The sequence below is a fragment of the Panthera onca genome, chromosome A2 (assembly GCF_046562875.1).
Source record: "Panthera onca isolate mPanOnc1 chromosome A2, mPanOnc1 haplotype 2, whole genome shotgun sequence".
NCBI classification, from domain to species: Eukaryota; Metazoa; Chordata; class Mammalia; order Carnivora; family Felidae; genus Panthera; species Panthera onca.
Genome location: NC_138340.1, coordinates 168807658 through 168831165, shown reverse-complemented (window position 1 = coordinate 168831165; position 23508 = coordinate 168807658). Strand labels below are relative to the sequence as shown.

Below are 23508 nucleotides of genomic sequence, written 5' to 3'. Positions count from 1 at the left end.
ACTGCTGTCCTGAGTTACAGTTATGGATGCTTCCTTTGTTAGTGTTACTAAACATCCAAAGAATTATTTGTTTTTTAGTTACTGCAAAATTTTTACTTGGTTGCTATTTCAACATTATGTCTTTTGGTTGCAATTTCAACATTGTATCTTTTTTATCATTTACAGGGAAGAAGATTTCTTAGTTCTCTCTTCAGTTGGAATATACATTTTATTAAAATGATCCATGAGACCATTAAAAACCAGTTACAGGGATTACCAAAGTAAGTATGAAAGGTAATTAATATTTTGTGCTGTCTTTTTTTTTTTTTAATTTTTTTTGTGTTTATTTTTAAGAGTGACGGAGAGCGTGAGCAGGGGAGGGGCAGAGAGAGAGGGAGACACAGAATTTGAAGCAGGCTCCAAGCTCCGAGCTGTCAGCACAGAGCCCGATGCGGGGCTTGAACTCATGAAACGTGAGATCATGACCTGAGCCAAAGTCAGACGCTTAACCGACTGAGCCACCCAGGCGCCCCTGAAATTAAGATTTTAATTTGTGTTCATTCTTTAGTAAATTATTTGCCAGTTAAATCTTAGCCTCATTCGCAGTAAATTCCATGTCACTTGCACTTCTGACACCATGAGTGTAACATCTGCTCCCCAGTTTACCGTGATTGAGCTTTGTAGTTTGGTGGGAAGGGTCCTGCAGGGTAAGAGTCTAGGCATACGTGCACGAGCCTGAGTGCCCAACATCTTGGAAACTAACAGCAGTCGAAACTGTCATGGCAAATGTTTGAATGTTTGCTGTGTGGCAGGTAAAGAGCTCAGTGCTTAATCCGCTCTGCAACTGAATACTTAGTGTGCGTTTTAAAACTGAATTCTTAAACTCTTGAGGTGGGCTTGGTTACTGAGTTTCCCTCTGTCAGGCAGCTTGTGTAAGTACTGAGCTGAGCTTTGACTCTGAATCCCTATCACAAAGCCCCTGATGTTCGCAAGAATGCTTTTTCCTCCTGTTTCCTCACTGGCAAAATATTTGGGTTGAACAGTAGATTTCTAAACTGTGATTCTAAAATCAACTCTGGTATTTTAGGGCTCCCTAAACTTGAGGGAATTAGTAGTCTGGAAAGTCCAAAATTGACTCCCAAGTCGAAATTTTATTTATATTTAAACATTCTTTACCAACCTTGACTGAGAAGGAAGAAAATTGATACTTCAATTCCCCTTCTCAAAATCCCTTCCCTTTTCTTCTCTCTACTGCAGGTAGATAACCTGTTCCTGCAGGTACTTTGCAGAGCACTAGTCTGTGGTGGGGTTCCTCCTGTTCTAGGATAGGAGGGGACCTAAAATGATACATTAAAAGTGTGATTGTTTGGGGGGTGCCTGGCTGGCTCAGGTGGAAGAGCATGTGACTCCCCATTTCGGGCTCGTGAGTTCAAGCCCCACTTTGGGTGTAGAGACTACTAAAAAAAAAGAAATAAACTTAAAAAAAAAGTTTGAACTTTCACTAACTTTTTTTTTTTTTTTAAATAGATCTTTGATGGTACACATTGCAGAAATTTATTTCAGAGCTTGGAAAAAGGCTTCAGGGAAAATATTGGAGGTATTTGCTTTCCATTTTATTAAATGTTAACATTTATTTTTGTCGTATTCTAGTTACCAAATAAGTCATCACAGATAGTCATTTAATATCTGTGTTGATGCTCTTTGTCAAAATAATGGCAGATAATGAGACTTTATGTGATGGGGATTCACTCTCATTCCTATAAATTTTCGTGCTCAGCCACAGACCCAGGACTCTCGCCACCCACTGGGATGTGCAGTTTGAGTGAAGTCAAGATTTGCCGAGTAGCATTTTGGTAGCTTTGTTAGGTCTGTGCTGTCCAGCCACCTGTGGCTGCCATGCACTGGGAATGTGTCCAGTCCAAACGGAGACGTGCTGTAAGTGTCAGGTTCTGAAGATGTAGTGGGGAAAGAAGGACATGAAATATCTCATGAATGTGTTTTTGAAACATTGTTTGCAGGTTGAAATGATAGTGTTTTATTTATTTATTTAAAAAAAAATTTTTTTTAACATTTATCTATTTTTGAGACAGAGACAGAGCATGAACGGGGGGAGGGCCAGAGAGAGAGGGAGACACAGAATCCGAAGCAGGCTCCAGGCTCCGAGCTGTCAGCACAGAGCCCGATGTGGGGCTCGTACTCATGGAGCGTGAGATCATGACCTGAGCCGAAGTTGGATGCTCAACCGACTGAGCCACCCAGGCGCCCCGAAATGATAGTGTTTTAAATATATTGGGCTGCACAAAATATGTTGCTAAAATAATTATACCTGGGTTGTTTTGTTTTGTTTTTCTGTTTTTAATGTTGCCACTAGAAAATTTAAAATTGTGTTTGTGGTTAGGGTTCCCATTTCTGTGCCTATCTCAGACTACCTCATAGCTTTTAGTTACACTGTTTTTGAGAATTTAAAGACATTTGTTTTGAATATGGCTTCCCTTTAATGACGACATAGTATCTGCATTGTGAAGATGTGGCTGTATAATTCACAATTACAATAAGACATTCAAAGGCCTTTTTGAAAAAATATCAAAAGAAAGTGTTTTTGGCTGATATCCCTTATATTTTTCTCATACTGGGTTCTTAAATGTGTTTTTTTTCCTTCTGAGAATAAAATTTTTACTCTTGAGTCGAAGAGGGGTCTTTGCTTTTTGGGGAGCAGGCCCTGAGCTGGTGGGTAGGGAAGGTGTTTACTGATGTTTGGGCTGCTTTCTATCCACTCTGCTCCTGTGCAGCTTAAGCTTGGTTTAAATTACTAGGGTTTGTCACTGACTTCTGGAAGATAAAAACTTACCGCTTACATTCCCCTGCCGACAATATCCACAGTCATTTTACAGTGTATTATTATTATTTTTTTAATATTTATTTATTTTTGAGACAGAGACAAACAGAGCATGAATGGAGGAGGGTCAGAGAGAGAGGGAGACACAGAATCCAAAGCAGGCTCCAGGCTCTGAGCTGTCAGCACAGAGCCCGACGTGGGGCTCAAACTCACAAACCGTGAGATCACAACCTGAGCCGAAGTCGGAGGCTCAACCGACTGAGCCACCCAGGCGCCCCTATAGTGTATTATTTTTTTTGAGGAAAAGGCAAAACCAGGACATTGGTATTCATTTTTGCATTGTTTTATTATTGCATAACACTTGTTCACAGGAAAGAATATTTGTTCCCCCTTTTTCCAGTAGTGGTTTTAAAAACAGGTGTTTGTAGGGGCGCCTGGCTGGCTTAGTTGGTAGAATGTGCGACTCTTCCATCTCCAGACGTGAGTTCCAGCCCTATGTTGGGTATAGAGATCTCAATCAGTCAGTCAATCCACATTAAAAAAAAAAAAAAATAGGTGTTTGTAGTTAAAAACATGATTGTTTGATTGAATCTGTACCAAATGAGTGCCAGCTTTTTACTTCTCAGGCTCTCTGCCCTCCCTCGCTTCCTCCCTCCATTCAGCTTTTTAAAGCCACCAAATGTGACATCTCATGTCCACGTACTGCAGTGTGTATCTCTAAGGAATGTAGGTATACAATGCCAGTAACATACTTAACAAAATTAACGATTTCTGGGTATTTTTGAAAATATTTACATTTCTCTGTTTTGTCTCAAAATCTCTTTTTACACCTTTCTTTGGAATCAGGATCCATTAAGTCTCCCGTGGCATTTGCTTGTTAACTCATTTAAATTTCTCAGAGCATTCCTCCCTCTCTCCTTTTCCGTTTTCAAAACCTGTGCCGTGCATGGGTGTGTTGAAGAGCCTGGGTCAGCTATCCTGTAGGATGCCCACATTCTGGTAGTTAGCTCTCCAGCTCCAGCTGTTGTGGCACAAACACTCCATAGGTAGCACCCCATATTGCATTTCGTCACAAGTCGGTGTGTGGGTCCCCACATACAGGATGCCAAGATGTATTAGTGGCTTCAGGTGAAGGAGGTATTTTCGGAGATAACGAAGGAGGCCGATAGTAGTAGCTTTCTTATGTCCTTCCCTAAAGCCGTGGAGCCCCAGGTGTGGGGACACAGTGCAGGGCAACACAACAGAGTCGTTGGGGATTCGGGCTGCCCCTGGTGGTTGGCTCTGCTTCCGTTGCCCAACTCTGAAGGTCCGTAGGTGGCATGGGCTAACTGAAGAGTTTCCCACACCCACAGCCCCACCTTGTCCTCTCCATGGAAGTCCTGGAAGATCTTCTTTTGGTCACTTTGGAGTCCCAGCCCCCATCTTTCAGGTGGTTCAGTATCAGTTCTGGGGACAGATGCAGTCTGAGATCATCTGGGTCAGGAAGACTCAGAAGAGGGGCCCCCAGGCCACACTCAGTCCCTGAACCATCTGGCTTGAACCGGCCTCAAGGGGTAGGTAGAAGCTTGCTCCGCCATCTAGCACAGGCTTGGTAGTTCACCAGAGAAAGAAGTAACGGAGTATCAAAGCTGAAGGGATGCTAAGAGGTGTGGACTCAAAGAAAAGCTGTCAACAGAGGACCTTGGTGCTTTCCCCCGTGAACTTGAAGAGGACAGAGCCGACTCCAGTGACTGCACCTCCTGCCCTGTCATCTGTCAGACCACACGCCGGTGCCAGGTGGTAACTCACGTTGTGTTTGCCGTTCCAGACAATCGAGCACGGGTGCATCCAGGACTTCATGCACCATGGGATTCACCTCCCTCGCAAGTCTCCAGTGCATTCCAGGGTGCGCGAGGTGAGCGAGGCGTGCGGCTTTCTTGGTGATGTTTTTATCCCTAAGAATTAAGTTAATCCCCCACAGGCATCAGCTTAAAGGAGCTTTCTTAGAATCTTGATATTCGGTACCTGGCAGTTTTAACTAGGAAAAGAAAGGTATGTTAAGAGAACCAAACCTTACCCCCAAATTTTTTTAAATTCTTTGACATAAAAATATCCAGAATCCTTACTTTCTAAGTACCACTACCACTTTTCTCAAAAATGGATATTTGGGATTATTTTTATTATTTACTTTCATGCATTTTGATATTCTGTAAACAAATGGAATAAATGTTTTGATAGTTTCTTTTGATCAATTTTGTTTTTATTTTTTAAATTTTATTAAAATTTTTAAAAATGTTTTATTTATTTTTGAGAGAGAGAGAGAGAGAGTGTGAGTGGGGGAGGGGCTGAGAGAGAGGGAGACACAGAATCCGAAGCAGGCTCCAGGCTCTGAGTGTCAGCACAGAGCCCTGACATGGGGCTCGAACTCGCAAACCACGAGATCATGACCCGAGCCGAAGCCAGACGTTTAACCGACTGAGCCACCCAGGTGCCCCTATTTATTTTTATTATTATTTTATTTTATTTTATTTTGAGAGAGAGAGAGAGAGAACGTTTGTGCAGGCGGGGGAGGGGCAGAGAGAGAAGTGGAGCCAGAGGATCTGAAGCAGGCTCTGTGCTGACAATAGAGAGTCCGATGTGGGTCTTGAACTCGCAAACCTCAAGATCGTGACCTGAGCTGAAGTCTGATACTTAACTGACTGACCACCCAGGAGCCCCAAGATTTGTTTTTAAAAGCTAATTCTAGGGGTGGCTGGCTGGCTCAGTCAGTAGGGCATGCAACTCTTGGTTGCAGGTTCATGAGTTAGGGCCCCACATGTGGCATAGAGTTTACTTAAAAGAAACTTTTTTAAAATGCTAATTTTAGAATTTAGATGTGAATTTTATACTTATATTGTAAATGAGCTGACTAAATAATAAATAAGGCTTTATTTTATTATCAGTGTCATGATGACACTGATAGGTGTTTGATAATCATGACGATCTTGGCAGGAGGAATTGGAAAATGTGGTCTGTTTAGGACCCAAGATCACTGTCCTAAACCAGGAATAATGCCTTGTGTGCTTCATTTTGGCAACTGCATGTCAAGAAGCTAAATGAACAAAGACTATCTCTTTCCTTTTTTGTGTAAGGTATTACTATTATTTGTGGAGTGTAAATATATCAAGCTTGAAAGGATACAAAAACATCTTTACATTATTGGTATGTTAGTTTGAATTATCCATAGGTAAAATACCCAGAGATGAATATATCCAATTATCTCCTGCCTCCTGCCCCAACGACACTTAATCCTAGTGTGGTTTCATTAAATTGTAGGTCAGTTTGGGTCGTTTATTCTACGTATATGATTTGTATTTCAGATACATCATAAGGAATGGTAGCATGTTTATAAATTTGTGACATAATTGCTTCCTTTTTGGTAGAAAATAAAGACTTTTTTTCATATTTGATTTCTGCTCTGGTAGTCTGAGTAATTAAGATATTATATGTATAGATACCACTATTTGATAAACTATGTCAAAATACACAGTTAAAAGGAAGAACATTAAATTTCACTTTTTTTAATTTCACTTTTTGAATGCAGTATATTCCTGGCCTTTAATTCTTATCATTGCTTATAATACATTATAGCTGCTTCCTCAAATCTGCTTTTTTGGTAAACATCACATTTATATGATAAATTATTTTACTGATATGTTGAAAGAAGCTTTAGGAAATGCTTCATATGTCATTTGAAAGTAAAAATCCCCAGGGTGCCTTGGTGGCTCAGTCGGTTAAGTAAGTGTCTGACTCTTGGTTTCAGCTCAGGCCATGATCTCACAGTGTGTGGGATCCACATCAGGCTCTGTGCTGACAGCATGGAGCCTGCTTGGGATTCTCTCTCTCCCTCTCTCTCTACCCCTCACCTGCTTACGAGTGCTCTCTTTCCCTCTAAATAAATAAATAAACTTAAAAAAAAAAAAAAAAAAAAGAAAGGAAGTAAAAATTCCCATATTGTTGTTGAAAATCTTCTAACATTAGGTAGTTGTAATGGTTGCCCAACTCTGTAAATATATTACAGTCCATTGAATTATATACTTTAAAAGAGCAGATTTTATGGTACATGATATACAACCTGATAAAGCTACTTAAAAATCTTTGTGTATACCATTGATATCAAGACTTGATAATACTATACTCAAAAAAACTATAGGGATGCTTGTGTGGCTCAGTCAGTTAAGCATCCAACTTCTGCTCAGGTCATGATCTTGCGGTTCGTGCGTTCAAGCCCTGCATCGGGCTCTCCACTGTCAGTGTGGAGCCCGCCTGGGATCCTCTGTCCCCCTGTCTCTCTGCCTCTCCCCTGCTTGTTCTCCCTTTCTCTCTCAAAAATAAATAAAGTTAAAAAAAAAAAAAACAAAAAAACCTATACACTAATATCACTTATCACCATCAGTAAAAATTCCTAAATAACTAGAAGTCAGAAAAAATAATCCCTAGACTGTGTGAAATTGATTCAGGTTCACTTAAAGTATAATCTCTTGTTTGATAGTCTGTTTTAATTTTTATTTTCCACTTTTCACTAATATAGTTTTAGTTCCAAGAGTGGTGAATTAAGGAAGTAAGGCAAAGCTGATAGTTGCTGGGGATGAGTCTGAAGAGTTGCAGAGAGATTCTGGCTGGTGAAAAGGGCAGTAGAAAAGGGACAAAGCAGTGGAAGCTGAGTGCACAGCCCCTTCTCTGATTGTTCCTCAGTTTGGGAAGGACTTGCCATCCAAATTAAGCTGACCTGGTGAGGGGCCACTGAACAGTGACACCCACTGTGAGACGTGTGCCTGTTTCGGAGGCTCATTATAGGTTTTTGGAACCACAGATGTGGGACCAGAAACAGGCTGTAGAAGCCATGTAGACTGACTCTTCCACACACTCTTTTTCCACTTCACCCCAAAGGGCTGAGGTCTCTGTGAACTTTTTCTGAGGTTATTTGGTTATTGCTAGAAGAGTAGAAACTACAACCGAAACCTTTTTGTAGGCCAAGATCATTGATCTTTGTTTCTGCCACTGGTTTCTTTCACGTGATCACCTTTACGCGTTGAGAACCAATAGCATATGTATCACTGTATCTTCTCCTCTTAGGAAAGAATTATCCAGACTTGTGAAGCAGGAAGGACAATTTTGGTGGAGAGAACAATCTGTCCTCTGTGTTGAAAATAGGATCTTAAGTGCTCTTTTTAAAAACATTACCTTTCTTTTCTTCTTTTCTTGACTCTTAGGTGCTGAGCTATTTTCATCATCAAAAGAAGGTTCGTCAGGGAGTGGAAGAGATGCTTTATAGATTATATAAACCCATCCTTTGGAGAGGACTAAAGGTACTGTTAGTCTGTCCATGTTTAGAACGTGCTAATTATGCTGTCGAATGTATCATGCTCTAGTTCAGAATTGTGATGACGTAGTAACGAAAACTGGAAGCTTTGTGAAATTTGGGGGCATATGTTTTTTATTTTTTTATTAAGAAGATCTGAATTGGTTAAGTGCTGACTACACAGTAGGAAGGGGTTTGTCATGCTGTGTAAACCAGCAGAGGCGTTGGGAGTCTGCAGAGCTGAGCTTGGCCATCCTGGCCCTTCTGTTGATGACTGGGAGACAGGATGACACCCTTCCAGGGAGAGAACACTAGTACTTTTCAACATGGTAAATCTGGTCTTGGGAGGGATATAGTCACTGTTTCTTAGTGACATAAAGTGGACATTGAGTCTTTTAATATCTGTCAGTACTGAGCCAAGAGTTTGGTTTAGCTCACGGAAGGTCTTCTAGGTTTGGCCAGTTTTAAATACTGTAATTGTCTTTAATTTGTAAGTAAGTCTATACTGAGATACTTAGAAGCATTTAAGAAATCCACACTGAAGCCTTTGAATGCTTGCTCTTTGGATTCTGAAACACTGTTTCCTTATTCCAGGCCCGAAATTCTGAAGTCCGGTCCAATGCTGCCCTGTTGTTCATTGAAACATTTCCTATCAGAGACCCAAACTTCAATGCCATTGAAATGGATAGCGAAATCCAGAAACAGTTTGAAGAACTCTATGTACGTATTGCATGTGGCTGAGCCCCCTATGAGGTCAGCTCTGTCTGCGCCCAGTATGCATCCTGGCTTCTCCTGTCCTGCCTGTGTGCTGCCCTCGGATGGCAAGGTTTCCAGATCTTCACCTTCTTCTGAGAAACCCATTTTCTCCCTGGTGCCTTCTGTGACAGCTTGGACCCGATGGCGTTCTTTTCTTTTTCTCTTTGTCTCCTGTGGAACGTCTAATTATTTATTCTGTATATAGTTTTAAATGTTTTTTGTGTATTCTTGTCTCCCCAGCATAGAGGCAGTATGACATGTGGTTAAAGATCCCCAGATTTGATTCCACTTCACAGTTAAGAGTTGTGTAATTTTGGGCAGGTCACTAACTTTTCTGTGTCTTTGCAAATTGGGGATGCTGATATTGCCTGCTCTAAGTGGTGGGGTCGTGTGCATGAACAAACCTGGTGATGTTTTAAGGCGAGTCTATAAATAATGCTTGTTGCAATGGAATTTTCACATGACTGCTTTTTCAGATGAGACATGAGGACATTAGGATGCCACGTTTATTTCCAAGGATGCTGCGGGTCTTTTTCAGGTGGCTGGAATGTGCTGGCCTCTGCTTATTTCTCTACATTGCCTTACATTTCCAGGGCTTCCTAACACAAGCTAAAAAGTGCTTCCTGGTCAGTAGAATAAAATTTTAGAAAGTGATAGCAAAAGTGTTCTGATAATGATGGTTACCCATGGCACTTTATTTTTTAACTTAATGAAAAATCTCAGGCATGCAGAAAGTTGAAACAGTAGTGTAAAGAATATGTGTAGATTTGGCTCTTTGTATGCAAATACACACACGTGCATGTGTATACACACACACAGGCATACGCACTTACATACAGACACACGCATGCCTACAATGGACAGTTAGTAGTATTTATCCACGTATATTTACCTAAAATTCCCTTTGAGAATCATTACTTTTGTGGGAATAATGGGCAAATCAAAATTAGATTTTGGTACTTTTAGCCAAAAAACTATGAAAAACTTTTGCTCTTCTTAACTCTGGTGTCCAAATCTATGAACTGTTGTTTTTACCTGAAATGTGTGTGTCTGCCTTGGATGTGGTGACCAACAGGGTGCTGCCAGTCCAGCCGGCACATGTCTCCTATTGTACCTCACGGAGTACACGTGGCCCTCCTGCTCCTGAGTGGAATGTACGAGCAGGCCGCCGCGGACAGCCTGACGGGGACCTCCTGAGGCCTTGTGCTGGGCGTCAGCATACATAGCAACTGAGAGCGTGCAGTCACATTTTGTTTCGGATTCCACTTCCCCCTTCATAAGTCTGGGCTTGACCAAATTACTTAATTTCTCTTGAGTCCCATTTCTTCTTTAAAACTGGGAATAATACTCAGTAGGATTGTGATAAGGTTTCAATGAAAAATTAAATATAAAGCATTTAGCATTACCATGACAGTGGTTATAGGTGAGATTGAAAGTGCACTTATCTTGAGAAGTACTGAGTAGAATAAGTGCTAATGTAAAATTGTTGAAACGCATATTGTGCACTTGAAATTAATTTAACACTGTATGTTAACTACAATGGAATTAAAATTTTAAAAACACGTAGAAAAAATAACTGGCTATTATTCTCCATAGGAACATTAAAAATAGGTAAAGTGATGTGATCACCTAATACAATATTAGGAACATATTGGTGAATCCTGTGTCTCTTGCACTAGAAACTGAAGTGAATTTCTGGAGATGAGTTTAGTACTCATTTACAAGGTGAAAGGTGTGGAGAGAGCTGTTGGTCTCTTGGAGATGGAGATGCTATCAATGGCTTGGTGGCTTGGATATTCTTAGAATATTGGCTAATGAGTGGTGTAACTGTATCTCTATTCCATTAAAAATCCTTTGTATTAGGGGCACCTGGGTGGCTCAGTCGGTTGGGCGTCCGGCTTCGGCTCAGGTCACAATCTCGCGGTCCGTGAGTTCGAGCCCCGCGTCGGGCTCTGGGCTGATGGCTCAGAGCCTGGAGCCTGCTTCCAGTTCTGTGTCTCCCTCTCTCTCTGCCCCTCCCCCGTTCATGCTCTGTCTCTCTCTGTCTCAAAAATAAATACAAAACATTAAAAAAAAAAAATCCTTTGTATTATAAATTGAAGGAGTCTTACTGTGAGGACATCACACTTGGTAGAAATACTATATGAATAAATATGTTTACAAGCTACGAAGTTTAGTGTAATTTTAGCAGTTGTGTAATATGTACATGTTAATAAGTTTAAGAAGCAGGACCTTATGAAATAAGGTGAAAATAAATTATGGTGAAAAATAAATTATGCATAGGAATGGCAAATTCTTATTAGAGAAAATACCTATAAGAGATGCCAAACCTTTGTTAGACTCGAGCTAATAGACCATATGAAGACTAGAACACAGAGGGGCACCTGGGTGGCTCAGTCGGTTAAGCGTCGACTCTTGATCTCTGCTCAGGTCATGATCTCAGAGTTTGTGGGTTTGTCGGGTTGTATGCCGACAGTGCGGAGCCTGCTTGGGATTTTCTCTCCCCCTCTCTCTGCCCCTCCCATGCTCGTACATTCTCTCTCCCTCTCTCAAAATAAATAAACGTTAAAAAAAAAGAGACTGGAATGCAGAGTAATCTATATTCAGATTAATCATTGTAAATTTTGTTTTTACTTTATTAACTTATTAAAAATAAAAATTATTAAATGATAGGGGCGTCTGGAGCATGTGACTTTTGATCTCAGGGTTGTGAGTTTGAGCCCTATGGTGTAAAGTTTACCAAAAAATGAGATCTTTAAAAAAATTATTAAGTAATATTTTATTTGAATATTAATTATTGAAGTTAAATGTTTTTTCAGAACAATAATTACATTCTACATCATTCCTCTAGAAAATAGTGGATTGTAGGGGCACCTGGGTGGCTCAGTCAGTTAAGTGACTGGCTCCTGGTGTCGGCTCAGGTCACGATCTCATGGTTTCGTGGGTTCAAGCTCTGCATTGGGCTCTGCGCTGGCAGCCTGGAGCCTGCTTGGGATTCTCTCTCTCCCCCCACCCCCTCTGTCTCTGTCTGTCCCTCCCCCCGCAACTTGTGCTTTCTCTGTCTCTCTCAAAATAAATAAACTTTAAATACATTAAAAAAAGATTGTAGAAAACATTGATGTTATAGTTGCTTAAGATTATGTATTAGTGGAGATAGGTTTATGTTTTTCAAGGATCAAAACTTATCAGTCTCATAAAAGTGAGATGTCAGTGTCTAAATGGAGTTTTAAAAGAATACTTTAAAAATTAAAAACAATAAGAGTTTCAGCTCTAATAGGGAAAGGCTTGTATGTAAGCACCATATCCTGTGGAGGCCGTGACTCCCTTTTGGGGGTGAAATGAACTCATGGGAAATCATCAAAGCCTATGAAATAGTTTCCGTCCATCCTTCTTTGTTTGCAGGGCATTTTTGGGGTGGTATGTGTCTCTGAGTGTTTGAATCCCAAAGTGTTATTTTTTTTCCCCTGGCACCTAATTTATAGTTTGGCCAGGTAGAAGAATTGTATGTTCAAAGTAATTTTTTTCCCCAGGACTGCTAAAATATTGTGCAGTGTTTTCTAGCATGAAGTGCTTTTGAAACTTTTAAGGATTTTTTCTATGCCTTGATTTTCCCCACCCCTGCTGGTTTACCAAGATATTCAGTCTGTTAGTTTGAATTTGCTTTTTCTCAATGCCTGTTCTTTCCTAACGCCTTTTAGGAGGCAATGCAGTATAATAAAGAGCAGTCAGAAAACTGTCCCTGCAACAGGCCAGATGATAATGAATTTAAGTCCGTGGGCCACATGGTCACAGCTATTCTACTCTGCCATTGTGGAACAGAAGCAGTCATGGACTGCACAGAAATGAGAGTGTGGTTTGTTGCAGTAAAACTGCATTTGAGGACACCAAAATTTGAATTTCATGGAATGTTCACATGTCACAAAATATTATTCTTTTGGTTTTTTCCAAGCATTTAGAAATGAAAAACCATTCTTAGGCATTGTGGGCCACACACAGATGAGCCTGGGCCAGATTTGGTCTGCAGGTCGGCTCAGAGTTCATGACCCTGTTGGACCAGGTACTGAGTAAATGAGAATGAGTTTTCATGGGGATTGATAAAGGAGATAATCCAATAAATAAGAGTAATGGTTATATCCTGGTGTCCTCCTTGTGCCTCACCTGTTCTTTCATACTCTTGTTATGTTTGTGATTCTCGAACTTGAGTAGTGTGGAGACTTTCTTTTGGAGGTAAAACATGGAGGCCTCCTGTGAGTGTCTGTGGATGTCGAAATGGAGTGATTTTCCTTTGGAAGGAGCATCATGAGTTATGTGCCATTGCTTTGAGTGACTTTGTCGTCACGGCGATTGATTGGAAATCCGGATCTGGGCTCTGGACTCGTATGAGACTGTGTCCTTATGAGTTGATTATCCAGAATATATCTTTGAAGAATGAGACTGAAAGTAATTCACAGAAAACAAAATCTATAAAACTTGTGAATAGTTCTTCAGATTCCAAAAGTTCTCTTATTTCTTTATTTTGCTGTTTGTTTTTTCCCTGATGACCTGTCATCTTGACTTTTCTATCTTATTGTTTTTCAATTTTTTAAAAAATTATTTTTTAGAGAGTGTGAGTTGGGGAGAGGGGCAGAGGGAAAGCAAGAGAATCCCAAGCAGGCTCCATGCTCAGTGTAGAGCCCGACGTGGGACTCAATCCCACGACCCTGGGATCATGACCTGAGCCGAAATCAAGAGTCTGATCCTCAACTGACTGAGCCATCCCGCACCCCTTGGGTAACATTTCAATGACCCTTTTAACAGTTTTGTTTGAATCTGTGTCTGAATAAGACCCATGCATGTGATCGGCCAATAGATTGATAAGACCCTGTCCAGTAACCTCAGTCTCTCATTTTTGCTTGCTAGTTGTTGAAGAAGCCAAATTATTCTTTTATTTCCTGAAGCCCGGGGACATATCCCTGTGGCATAATTGTTATGTTCCTTTGCCTCCTGTATATCCTGAGTATCATTAGGTGCAGAGTTGATCAGTTACTTTTGTGGGGGTTTTTGTTTGTTGTATCAGGTGGTTTTGTTTGTTTGTTTTTAGTGTTTATTTATTTTTGAGAGAGGAAGAGAGACAAAGCACGAGTGGGGAAGGGGCAGAGAGAGAGGAAGACACAGAACCTAAAGCAGTCTACAGGCTCTGGGCTGAGAGCAGAGAACCCGATGCGAGGCTTGAACCCACAAACTGTGAGATCATGACCTGAGCCGAAGTTGGATGCTCAACCAACTGAGCCACCCAGGTGCCCCAGTTGTTTCAGGTTCTTAGTGGTGCTGTTGTGTACTCCATCCAGAGATGACATCTTGTTTCTTTCTGTATTCAGAACGACTGATAACCATTTTGGCTAGGTCATAATCTCACGGTTCAGGTGAGTTTGAGCCCCGCGTCGGGCTCTGTGCTGACAGCTCAGAGCCTGGAGCCTGCTTGGGATTCTGTGTCTCCCCCTCTCTCTGCCTCTCCCCTGCTCGTGCTCTGTCTCTCTCTGTCTCTTGAAAATGAATAAAAATGTTAGAAAAAAAATTTTTAACGAGTAGAATTACTTTATTCTGGTCTTTCAGCCTTTTGGAAATTCAAGAGAGTGGTTTACATAGGCTGTGTCTGTAGGATCGACTCACATCTGCATACCTCGCTGAAGGTGGGGCTGGTGTTTGAGGCTCTACTGTCACAGAGTCCTGTAGATAGGATTGGCAGCTATGGTACCCATGTGTCTGGGTTGTCTTCTTTAAATGCACAATTATAGAAATGATAAATAGTAAGAGATGTGTAAGTCTGTATATGACCAGTATTTCTAGGACCTAAAATGTCTGTTGTGAATGCTGAGAGGGCTGATGTATAAAGCAAATATTGATATAAAGGGAGCTGATCTAAGATTTTTAAGTCTTTTTCCCCCCTCCAATTTACAGAGCCTTTTAGAAGATCCTTATCCGATGGTCCGTTCTACAGGGATCCTTGGTGTTTGTAAAATAACTTCCAAATACTGGGAAATGATGCCTCCGACCATTCTTATTGATCTCCTCAAGAAAGTAACTGGGGAATTGGCATTTGACACAAGCTCAGCTGACGTGCGCTGTTCTGTCTTTAAGGTAGGATTTAAAATTATATAAGCAATATTTACTTACAGAATAATTAGAAAATACAGAGAAAGAACAATTTTTAAATAACCCATAATTCTTCCCAATTGATAAAGCACCACGGACATTTTTGTTGTACATCCAAAGTAACATTTTTAAAAACCAAATTGAAAGTGTTTTCTACAAAAAAGTCTTACTTGAAATAATACTGATTTTAGTGTATGGCCAGGGTGGGTGGTGCACATTTTTTTTTAAAGGAGGAACTATATATAGTACTTAATTTTTTATTTTAATTTCTTTTAATGTTTATTCATTTTTGAGAGAGAGGGAGGGAGGGGGAGAGAGAGAGAGAGAGAGAGAGAGAGAGAGAGAGAGAGGGAGAGAGGGAGACAGAGTGTGAAAGAGGGAGGGGCAGAGAGAGAGGGAGACACAGAATCCGAAGCAGCTCCAGGCTCCGAGCTGTCAGACACTTAACTGACTGAGCCACCCATGTGCCCCCAAGTTTTTAAAATTATATTAAAACTGACTTTTTTGGTATACCATATGTACTTTTAACAAGAACCTACAAAACTGTCCTTTCTCCCATCATCCAGTTTCAGCAGTTAATCAGGACACATTGGTCTTGCTCGTCTTTACAGTCCATTGTCTCCCACTGTCGATTAATTTGAAGCAAATCCAGGACTGCATATCAGCTCATCTGTAAATATTTCAGTGTGATGGTGAAAACATAAGGTCTCTTTATAGTTAATCGCAATAATACTGTAATAATATCGTGTGGTGACAGATGGTAACTGCACTTCTGGCGAACACAGCCTGATGTATGGAATTGTCGAACCACTGTGTCGTACACCTGAAACGAATAGGATATCGTATGTCTACTCTAATTCCAATAAAAAAGAAAAGAGGTCTCCTTAAAAAATCCTTTTTCCTAATAACTGGAAAGTAAAGGTGGAGCTTATCAGATCTTTAGACTGGTACCTGGTCTGAGGTTGGGCAGGTCACTGGACCACCCATCTGAGGTATGTGTGACTGTCGCCATGTGTCATGAGTCTCCCAGATGGGGGGCTCTGTTTTCTGTGCAGTATTGAGTCAAGAAATCTGAGAATTCATGGGCTATTAAAAAAACGTGAAAGGATTGTTAGGTCCCAGCTTTGGACACAAATTGACTCCGGAGCCTTCGCTACCACCAATTGTTCTGTGTTTCTTTCAGTTCTAAAAATCTTTTAAAATTTAGCTAAGAGAAACATTGAAGAATTATTTCATAACTGCTTTAAATCTGAAGAAATTATACTAATTCATTAGAAGTATGCTTTTCATTTATTTTATTTTGTTTTTATTTTATTTTTTTCTATGTTTGTTTATTTTTGAGAGAGAGACAGCGCGAACAGGGTAGGGGCGGAGAGAGAGGGAGACACAGAATCCGAAGCAGGCTCTAGGCTCTGAGCTGTCAGCACTCAGCCCAACGCGGGGCTCGAAGCCATGAACTGTGAGATCATGACCTGAGCCAAATTCGGACACTTAACTGACTGAACCACTCAGGCACCCCAGAAACATGCTTTTTATACGAAATTGTTTTAGAAAAGTGTTACTATCTGTAGGTATATTTATTTATTTCACTAGTAGTTCATTAGTAAGGATGGAACTGAATATTGTTTTAACTGTACTTTTCACTGTTTATGTTCTAAATTTGAACTGTTTATATTTCTCCTTTTTTGTAGTGTCTGCCAATAATTTTGGATAACAAATTAAGCCATCCGTTATTAGAACAGCTTCTGCCTGCACTAAAATACAGTCTCCATGACAATTCCGAGAAAGTGAGAGTGGCTTTTGTTGATATGCTGCTGAAAGTCAAAGCCGTGCGGGCTGCTAAGGTAGGACAGGCAGGATTTTATCATTGAGGGTGTGACATAAATAAGTACTTTGCTTTCGTCAGCAGAAAGACAAAGCAATTTTAATTCTGAGAGTTTCAGTAATCACATTTAAACTACTCGATATCTGATATGTTCTACCAATTTGTGTCATAAAATTTTATTTGTTTTGTGATTTTCACTGAAGTTTCTAGAAATACCATTAATGTGTGTTTTCTTTTTGAAAGACATTAGTGCAAGCAGCTGCTACCTTAAATGATATTTTTATCATATACATGAAAGCTTTTGTTCAAATACTGAAATACTTGCCACATAGTAACTACTTATTTTTTTTTATTTTTATTTTTTTAACATTTATTTATTTTTGAGACAGAGAGCATGAGTGGGGGAGGGTCAGAGAGAGGGAGGGAGACACAGAATCTGAAACAGGCTCCAGGCTCTGCACTGTCAGCACAGAGCTCGACGCAGGGCTCGAACTCACGGACCGTGAGATCATGACCTGAGCCGAAGTCGGACGCTTAACCGACTGAGCCACCCAGGCGCCCCCATAGTAACTACTTAAATATTCCTGGGAAAATGATGAATGTGAGGCTTCCCCCCTTCACATTTTATAGGAAGAAGCAAAGAAGTGAGCATTGTGTCATGATGCATGTTGTGACGTGTGAACTTTGAAGGGAGGTTGTTTTCCTTTAGCTTGAGTCCTACTCAGTTTTTGGCTAAAAATTTCAGTTAGCAGCTTTTTAACTTCCTTTGGTAACACTGTGGCTTTTCTTCTCCATGTAATACTTGTCTGAAATTTACTTTAAAGTGCTGTTGTCACAGCACAGAATTTGGGAACAACCTGACCACACAGACGTGTGGTGTGCTCATGCAATGGGAGAGTGTCCTGTGGCCATGACAAGGGATGAGCTCACATGGAAATACCACTGAGACACGAGGAAAAGCAAGTGTAGATGTGTGTGTAGTGTGCCGCCAGCTGTATAAAATGGGAAACATACATATGTATTTGTTCAGACAGGAAAATCTTCCTAGAGGAAAATAAGGAATTAATAATGGTTGCTTGAGGTGAGGGGGATTGGATGTCCAGGGATGGGGCACTGGAGAGGCCAGGATACTTACGGCTTTATGTTTCGTGAATTTTGAATTCTGAATTTCTGTTGTTCAAAAGAAAAAGGCACCAAAAACCAAAGACTGTTTTACATGACCTCCATAGCACGACTCCCCCATGTCCTACCCAGTCGCCCATCTGTGTGTGCTGTTTCTGACTCCGCTCTGGCCCTTTCATCTGTTTGCACATCCGTGGCCCTGGGACACACTGCTGTACTGCTAACAGTTCCCATGACGTCTTGGAGCGTGTCCTCCAGCTTTGTTCTTCTTTCAGAGGTTTTTGGCTGGTTTAGGTCCTTTGCATTTCCATATGTATTTAAGAGTCAGCATGTCTGTTTCAGCAAAAATGCTGGCTGCAGTTTTTACCCTGTTTGTTATAACAGCTTAATAAAACTGAGTAGTTCTGAATCTTTAACGTTTGGCCTAGTGTTGTTGGCCTCGTGTTGTTTGAAGTGTTGTTTGGCCTAGTGTTGTTTGAAGTGCAGACTTGTTTGCAGAGGAGTGTTGAGGTAGTGACTGGTGAGGAAATGGAGAGAATAGCTGGTTTTTCTTGATTACTGGGTCTACCCAAGAGAATATCGTAGAGACCAAGTAAGATGAAGACAAAAGTTCTTTGACCGGGGAGTTTGAATTTTTAGGAGAGTGGGAAGAGCAGAGAAAGAAAGCATAATGTTTTATTGAGATGCCTCTTCCATCTTGATCCTTAGCTCTGCAAAAGCCAGGCAGGGAGTGCCACAGCTGTGAGGTCTCTGGAAGGGTTTGTGGGGTGTCCATGCTAGGACTCCTGGAAGATCAAGGCCACCAGTCGGTAAGCATGTGGAGACGCAGCTAACAGGAAGCGGAAGTGGCTGATCGTCCACCATGTCAGGATGACCGGGGTCTGTTCTACTCTGTCAGACACTGGTCATGCCTGGTGTTAGTAATGGACACAATTAGCATTTTAGAAGCGAAAGACCAGTTACGGATTTGCTTGCTTTCGTGTCTGTTGCAGATATCGGCCTGCTGGTGATATGTTTGCATAAAATAAAACCTCAGGTAATCGAAACAAAATGAATCAGAATCCTAGGCTAATCAGAATTGTTCTGCATTTTATTTTTTTTTAATGTTTATTTTTTATTTATTTTGAGAAAGAGAGACAGAGCACGAGCAGGGGAGGGGCAGAGAGAGAGGATCCAAAGCAGGCTCCATGCTTAGCACAGAGCCTGGGCTGAAATCAAGAGCCAGACACTTAACCAACTGAGCCATCCAGGTACCCCTGCTCTGCATTTTATTTGAGAAAAGTGAATCAGAGAAAAACAAGCGAATATGGGGAGTTTCTGGAAAGGCAGACTTGCGGGAAATGTTAGTTTTAAGAGTCACACCTGGAACCTTGACATTTGGTAAAAGTGCTGATGGCTAGTTCCCATTCAAGATGGTCTAGTCTCCATGACGGCCCAGGAGTCAACTTTTTAATGTGAATGGGGACAGTCATGAAAGACCTCTCAGGTACTGGCTCTGTGGCTGGGCTGTTGTGCTGGGCTCTGGGATGTTTCTTGGTTGTATTCCTTGTAGCCGGGTTGGAGCTCTGAGGTTTTGAGTCTTGAAGAGCCCCTGCTTACCTGAGTTCTCAAGGTGAGGACTTCCTCTTTCCTCTTGGGTTTCCCCTCTTGGGAACTGTGTTGCTGTGCACGTTCTGAAGTTGACATTTACTAATGGCAGAATTATCTTGACCCGCAAGTTCTCACGTGGGGAAAGTGTGATGCTCCTGCTGAGGGTACTGTTGCCCAGAGGAAGTCGGCAATCTGGAGGTATCCGCTCTGTCCCTTAGGCTATCTGCTTCCATTCTGCATCAGTGTATGGCCTGCACACCACTCTCGCCTACCTTCCTGTGATGTTGCAGGCGGCTTAGTAGAGCAGGTGAACTGTCAGTCCATTCATTGGTTATTTTAGTCTTGGGTTGAATCTGCTTTTGCATGGTTGTGAAATTGCGCCGGATAGTTACGTGCACTTGAATGTTTTGGGAAGTGTTTTTTACTGGTGTCATTGTTACCCACAGATGTGCTGTTTAGGGCTGCACCTCAGTACATTCGCACTCAAAACCAGTGATCCATCTGGACTGACACTCAGGCAGGAAGGGAGCAGGGGAGGTGGTCAAAGCTGTCAGATCCTTGGACTCATTGCCACCTTCTTCTCTTGAACCTCGAAAGCACTGCCTTTCACTTTTGAGTAAGAGTCTCCAGTCACTCTCTGAGTCAGTGCTGGAGTTAGCTGGCAGTGGGCTCTCTTCTGTGAAGATGCCTGCCCCTGGCAGGACAAGGGCTGAGAACACTGTCGTCTCTGTGTGGCTTACTGCTGGAAGCACGGGGGTGCTATTTGCTTCCCCCGGTACCAGCGTGAGTAGAAGTGTTTGGTGTAGGGCTTGGGCTTAGTTATTGTCTTTACTCCAAAAACTTTTTCAGAAGTACCATGAGGTGTCTGAGCAGAAGTGTCCTCGGACATTTCTGGGAGAAGTGATCAGTAGCGTCAGATGCTCAGAGGTTTCCTGTAAGGGGAGGCGTGAATATGTTCATCTGGATTTTTAATAGGAGGTCATTATGATCTTGGCAAGAACAAGTTCAGTGAGGGTAGAAGCCATGTTTCTATGGGTTGAGGTGTAGTGGGTAGGTAGAGGCGGGTTCCAGGGTGGGAGGTAAAGTGAGCTGCAAGAAGACAGGAAATTCAAACAGAGTTTCATGGGGAGGCTTTTTGTTTTAGGGTTTGGAATGAGTTGAAAAATACTTAAATGCTGATGAGAAAGATCTAGCTGACAATACTGGAAAGAGGGACTGGCTGTTGGAGGCAGGTCTTCGAGGAGCATGCATGTCATGGTGTCCCCACTAGACAGGTGAGGAGACCACCAGATGCCAGCTGAGAAGTGACTGGGACAGGATTTGAACATTTCACCATGAGAATCTATTTTCTGTCTGCTAGTTTTTCTCTTGTCTGGAGTGTCTTGCTTACAAGTTTGGCCCTTTTCCGTAGGCGGTGGACAACTTTGAGGCTTTTGACTGGAGGGCTATGGGACAGTTGTGGCTGTGCAGCAGCTGTAAGGTGGGCTAGAGGAGGCTGGTGGTCATCTAGGCGAGCTGGCACTGCAGAGGGAGGCAGGGATGCGCCAGAGGGTGCTGCCCCCTGTGGGCAGTGGGCCAGGTACCGCTGGGGTTCAGGGGTGATGCCTCTGTTCTCCACGGTACGGAATGGGGTGTCCACTTCAGCTTTCTGTGTCAAGACTGTTGTAAATTTTTCTATAAGTGTATAGATACTGATTAGTTATGATTAACCCTCTCAACAGTGTTCTACTTGGCACCTTGTATGTCAGTGCTTCTTTTTATATTTTTTTAAGTATTTATTTTGAGAGAGGGGGAGAGAGTGAGCGGGGGCCGGGTGGGGGGGGAGGAGGAGTAGAGAGGGAGAGACAGAATCCCAAGCAGGCTCCACGTGGGGCTCAAACTCACAAACCGTGAGATCATGACCTGAGTGGAAATCAAGAGTTGGACGCTCAACTGACTAAGCCACCCAGGTGCCCTTGTCAGTGCTTTTTTTTTTTTTTTTTTTTTTAATGTTTGTTTATTTTTGAGAGAGTGCTACTGGGGGAAGGGTGGGGGGACAGAAGATCCAAAGCAGACTCTGTGCGGACAGCAGAGAGCTTGATGTGGAGCTCAAACTAACCTAAACTGAAATCAAGAGTCAGATGCTTAACCGTCTGAGCTGCCCAGGTGTTCCTGTCAGTGCTTTTTAAAATATTGGTTTATTCTAACTTCTGTACAGAAGAGTCACAGATTCTGGTGTAGTCATTTGAAATGAGTTTTTTTGGAATAGAAAAATTAGTTCCTTTTTGATTTTGCTCAGGAAATTTTGCTTAAAGTATTTTCAAGATTATAGGGACAATTGACCATTTTCCTTCTGTGTATGCTTTATATATAGTTTTGGAAAATATGCCCCATGGAGCATATTTTGGTTCGTCTGGAGTCAGATTCCCGGCCTGTGTCTCGACGCCTGGTGAACCTCATCTTCAACTCTTTCCTGCCTGTGAACCAGCCCGAGGAGGTATGGTGCGAGCGCTGCGTCACACTGGTCCAGATGAACCACGCAGCTGCCAGGAAGTTCTATCAGCACGCCCACGAGCACACGGCCTGCACTAATATAGGTGCTGGACATTCACTTCTCAGTACTTGTTATATTGTCTGCCTGAAGCATAGTTAGTGTTACTTGTCTTCAGTGTTGGTCATTTTAACGAGCTTCACGCTTGAATGCATTTCTTAATGATTTCCGTTACAATAATACTTTTGATTGTTTGGGATTATAATTTTACTATTAGAAAGATGGTTTTGTTGAAGAAACACAAATTAATTATTGATTATCTTAAACATTTTAGCAAAGCTGATTCATGTGATTCGCCATTGCTTGAATGCCTGCATCCGGAGGGCAGCACAAGAGGGCCACGAGGGCCACGAGGAGAGGGAGAAGGAGAACGTGAGTGCAGTCAGCTTGCCCTGGCCCAGCCACAGCTGTGGCCGAGTTATCTCGGTGAAGACTAGGCCCCGGGACCCATGCTCAGAGAGAGGCAGAACACTGGATCAAAGCTGGCATTCCCATGGAGTGTCATGTTAACAATATTTTATTTTCCATTTATTCCTTTACTATTGATAGTTCAACTAATTATTTTGGAAGGTCATAATTAATGTTTTTGAAAGAATTGCTCTGTATCCTTTGTAGTTTGTTGTGGGATTTGGGTAGTATTTAATACACAGGGAAGTTTATTACTGGTAACACCCTATCCCACATTTTCTTTGCCTTAAGGTTCTCTGTATATTTTAATTCAATGTAGGTGTAACATACACCTGGATTGGATTCCGGATGTTACCATATTTTATAATTAATGGGTAGTAGTGTTCTTAAGGGTTTACTGCTAGCCATTGCTGTAACAGTCTACTAGAAACATCTTGGGGTTGAATTTCTAGGAATAATCTTTATTTAGAATTGTCTTTTATTTTTTTTTTTTTTTAATTTTTTTTAATGTTTATTTATTTTTGAGACAGAGAGAGACAGAGCATGAATGGGGGACAGTCAGAGAGAGAGGGAGACACAGAATCTGAAGCAGGCTCCAGGCTCTGAGCTGTCAGCACAGAGCCCGACGCGGGGCTCGAACCCACGGACCGTGAGATCATGACCTGAGCCGAAGTCAGACGCTTAACCGACTGAGCCACCCAGGCGCCCCTAGAATTGTCTTTTAAACAGTAATTAATCAAAGGGACTAGTTAGCTGCTATTTACTCAGAATCCAGAGTGACCCGATAAAAGAAATTTAAGACTTAGACATGCATTACTTATAAGCAGTATCTTAAGCTTATAAACAACTTTCATGCTTAGGTACATCTAAAGTAAAATTTGGAGGTAGTTTTATTGTACCCACATAGGTGAGAAACTGGTCTTTAAAAAAAGTCACAGGCACCTGGGTGGCTCAGTCGGCTGTCCAACGTCGGCTCAGGTCATGCATGATCTCAGGGTTCATGGGTTTGA

At 41.7% G+C, this 23508-nt stretch overlaps 1 protein-coding gene across 8 annotated transcripts in view; it reads left to right on the top strand.

Annotated features, from left to right (window-relative positions):
- The window catches only part of NCAPG2 (non-SMC condensin II complex subunit G2), a 63973-nt gene that overhangs the window by 14084 nt on the left and 26381 nt on the right, over nt 1–23508 (top strand). For all 8 annotated transcript variants that reach the window (XM_060633519.3, XM_060633515.3, XM_060633513.3 and 5 more), the window contains 9 exons: nt 166–260; nt 1507–1576; nt 4623–4709; nt 8047–8142; nt 8730–8855; nt 14829–15008; nt 16715–16867; nt 21914–22136; nt 22365–22462. In XM_060633519.3, coding sequence (XP_060489502.2) covers nt 166–260; nt 1507–1576; nt 4623–4709; nt 8047–8142; nt 8730–8855; nt 14829–15008; nt 16715–16867; nt 21914–22136; nt 22365–22462 — 1128 coding nt within the window. The remainder of the gene's footprint in view (nt 1–165; nt 261–1506; nt 1577–4622; nt 4710–8046; nt 8143–8729; nt 8856–14828; nt 15009–16714; nt 16868–21913; nt 22137–22364; nt 22463–23508) is intronic.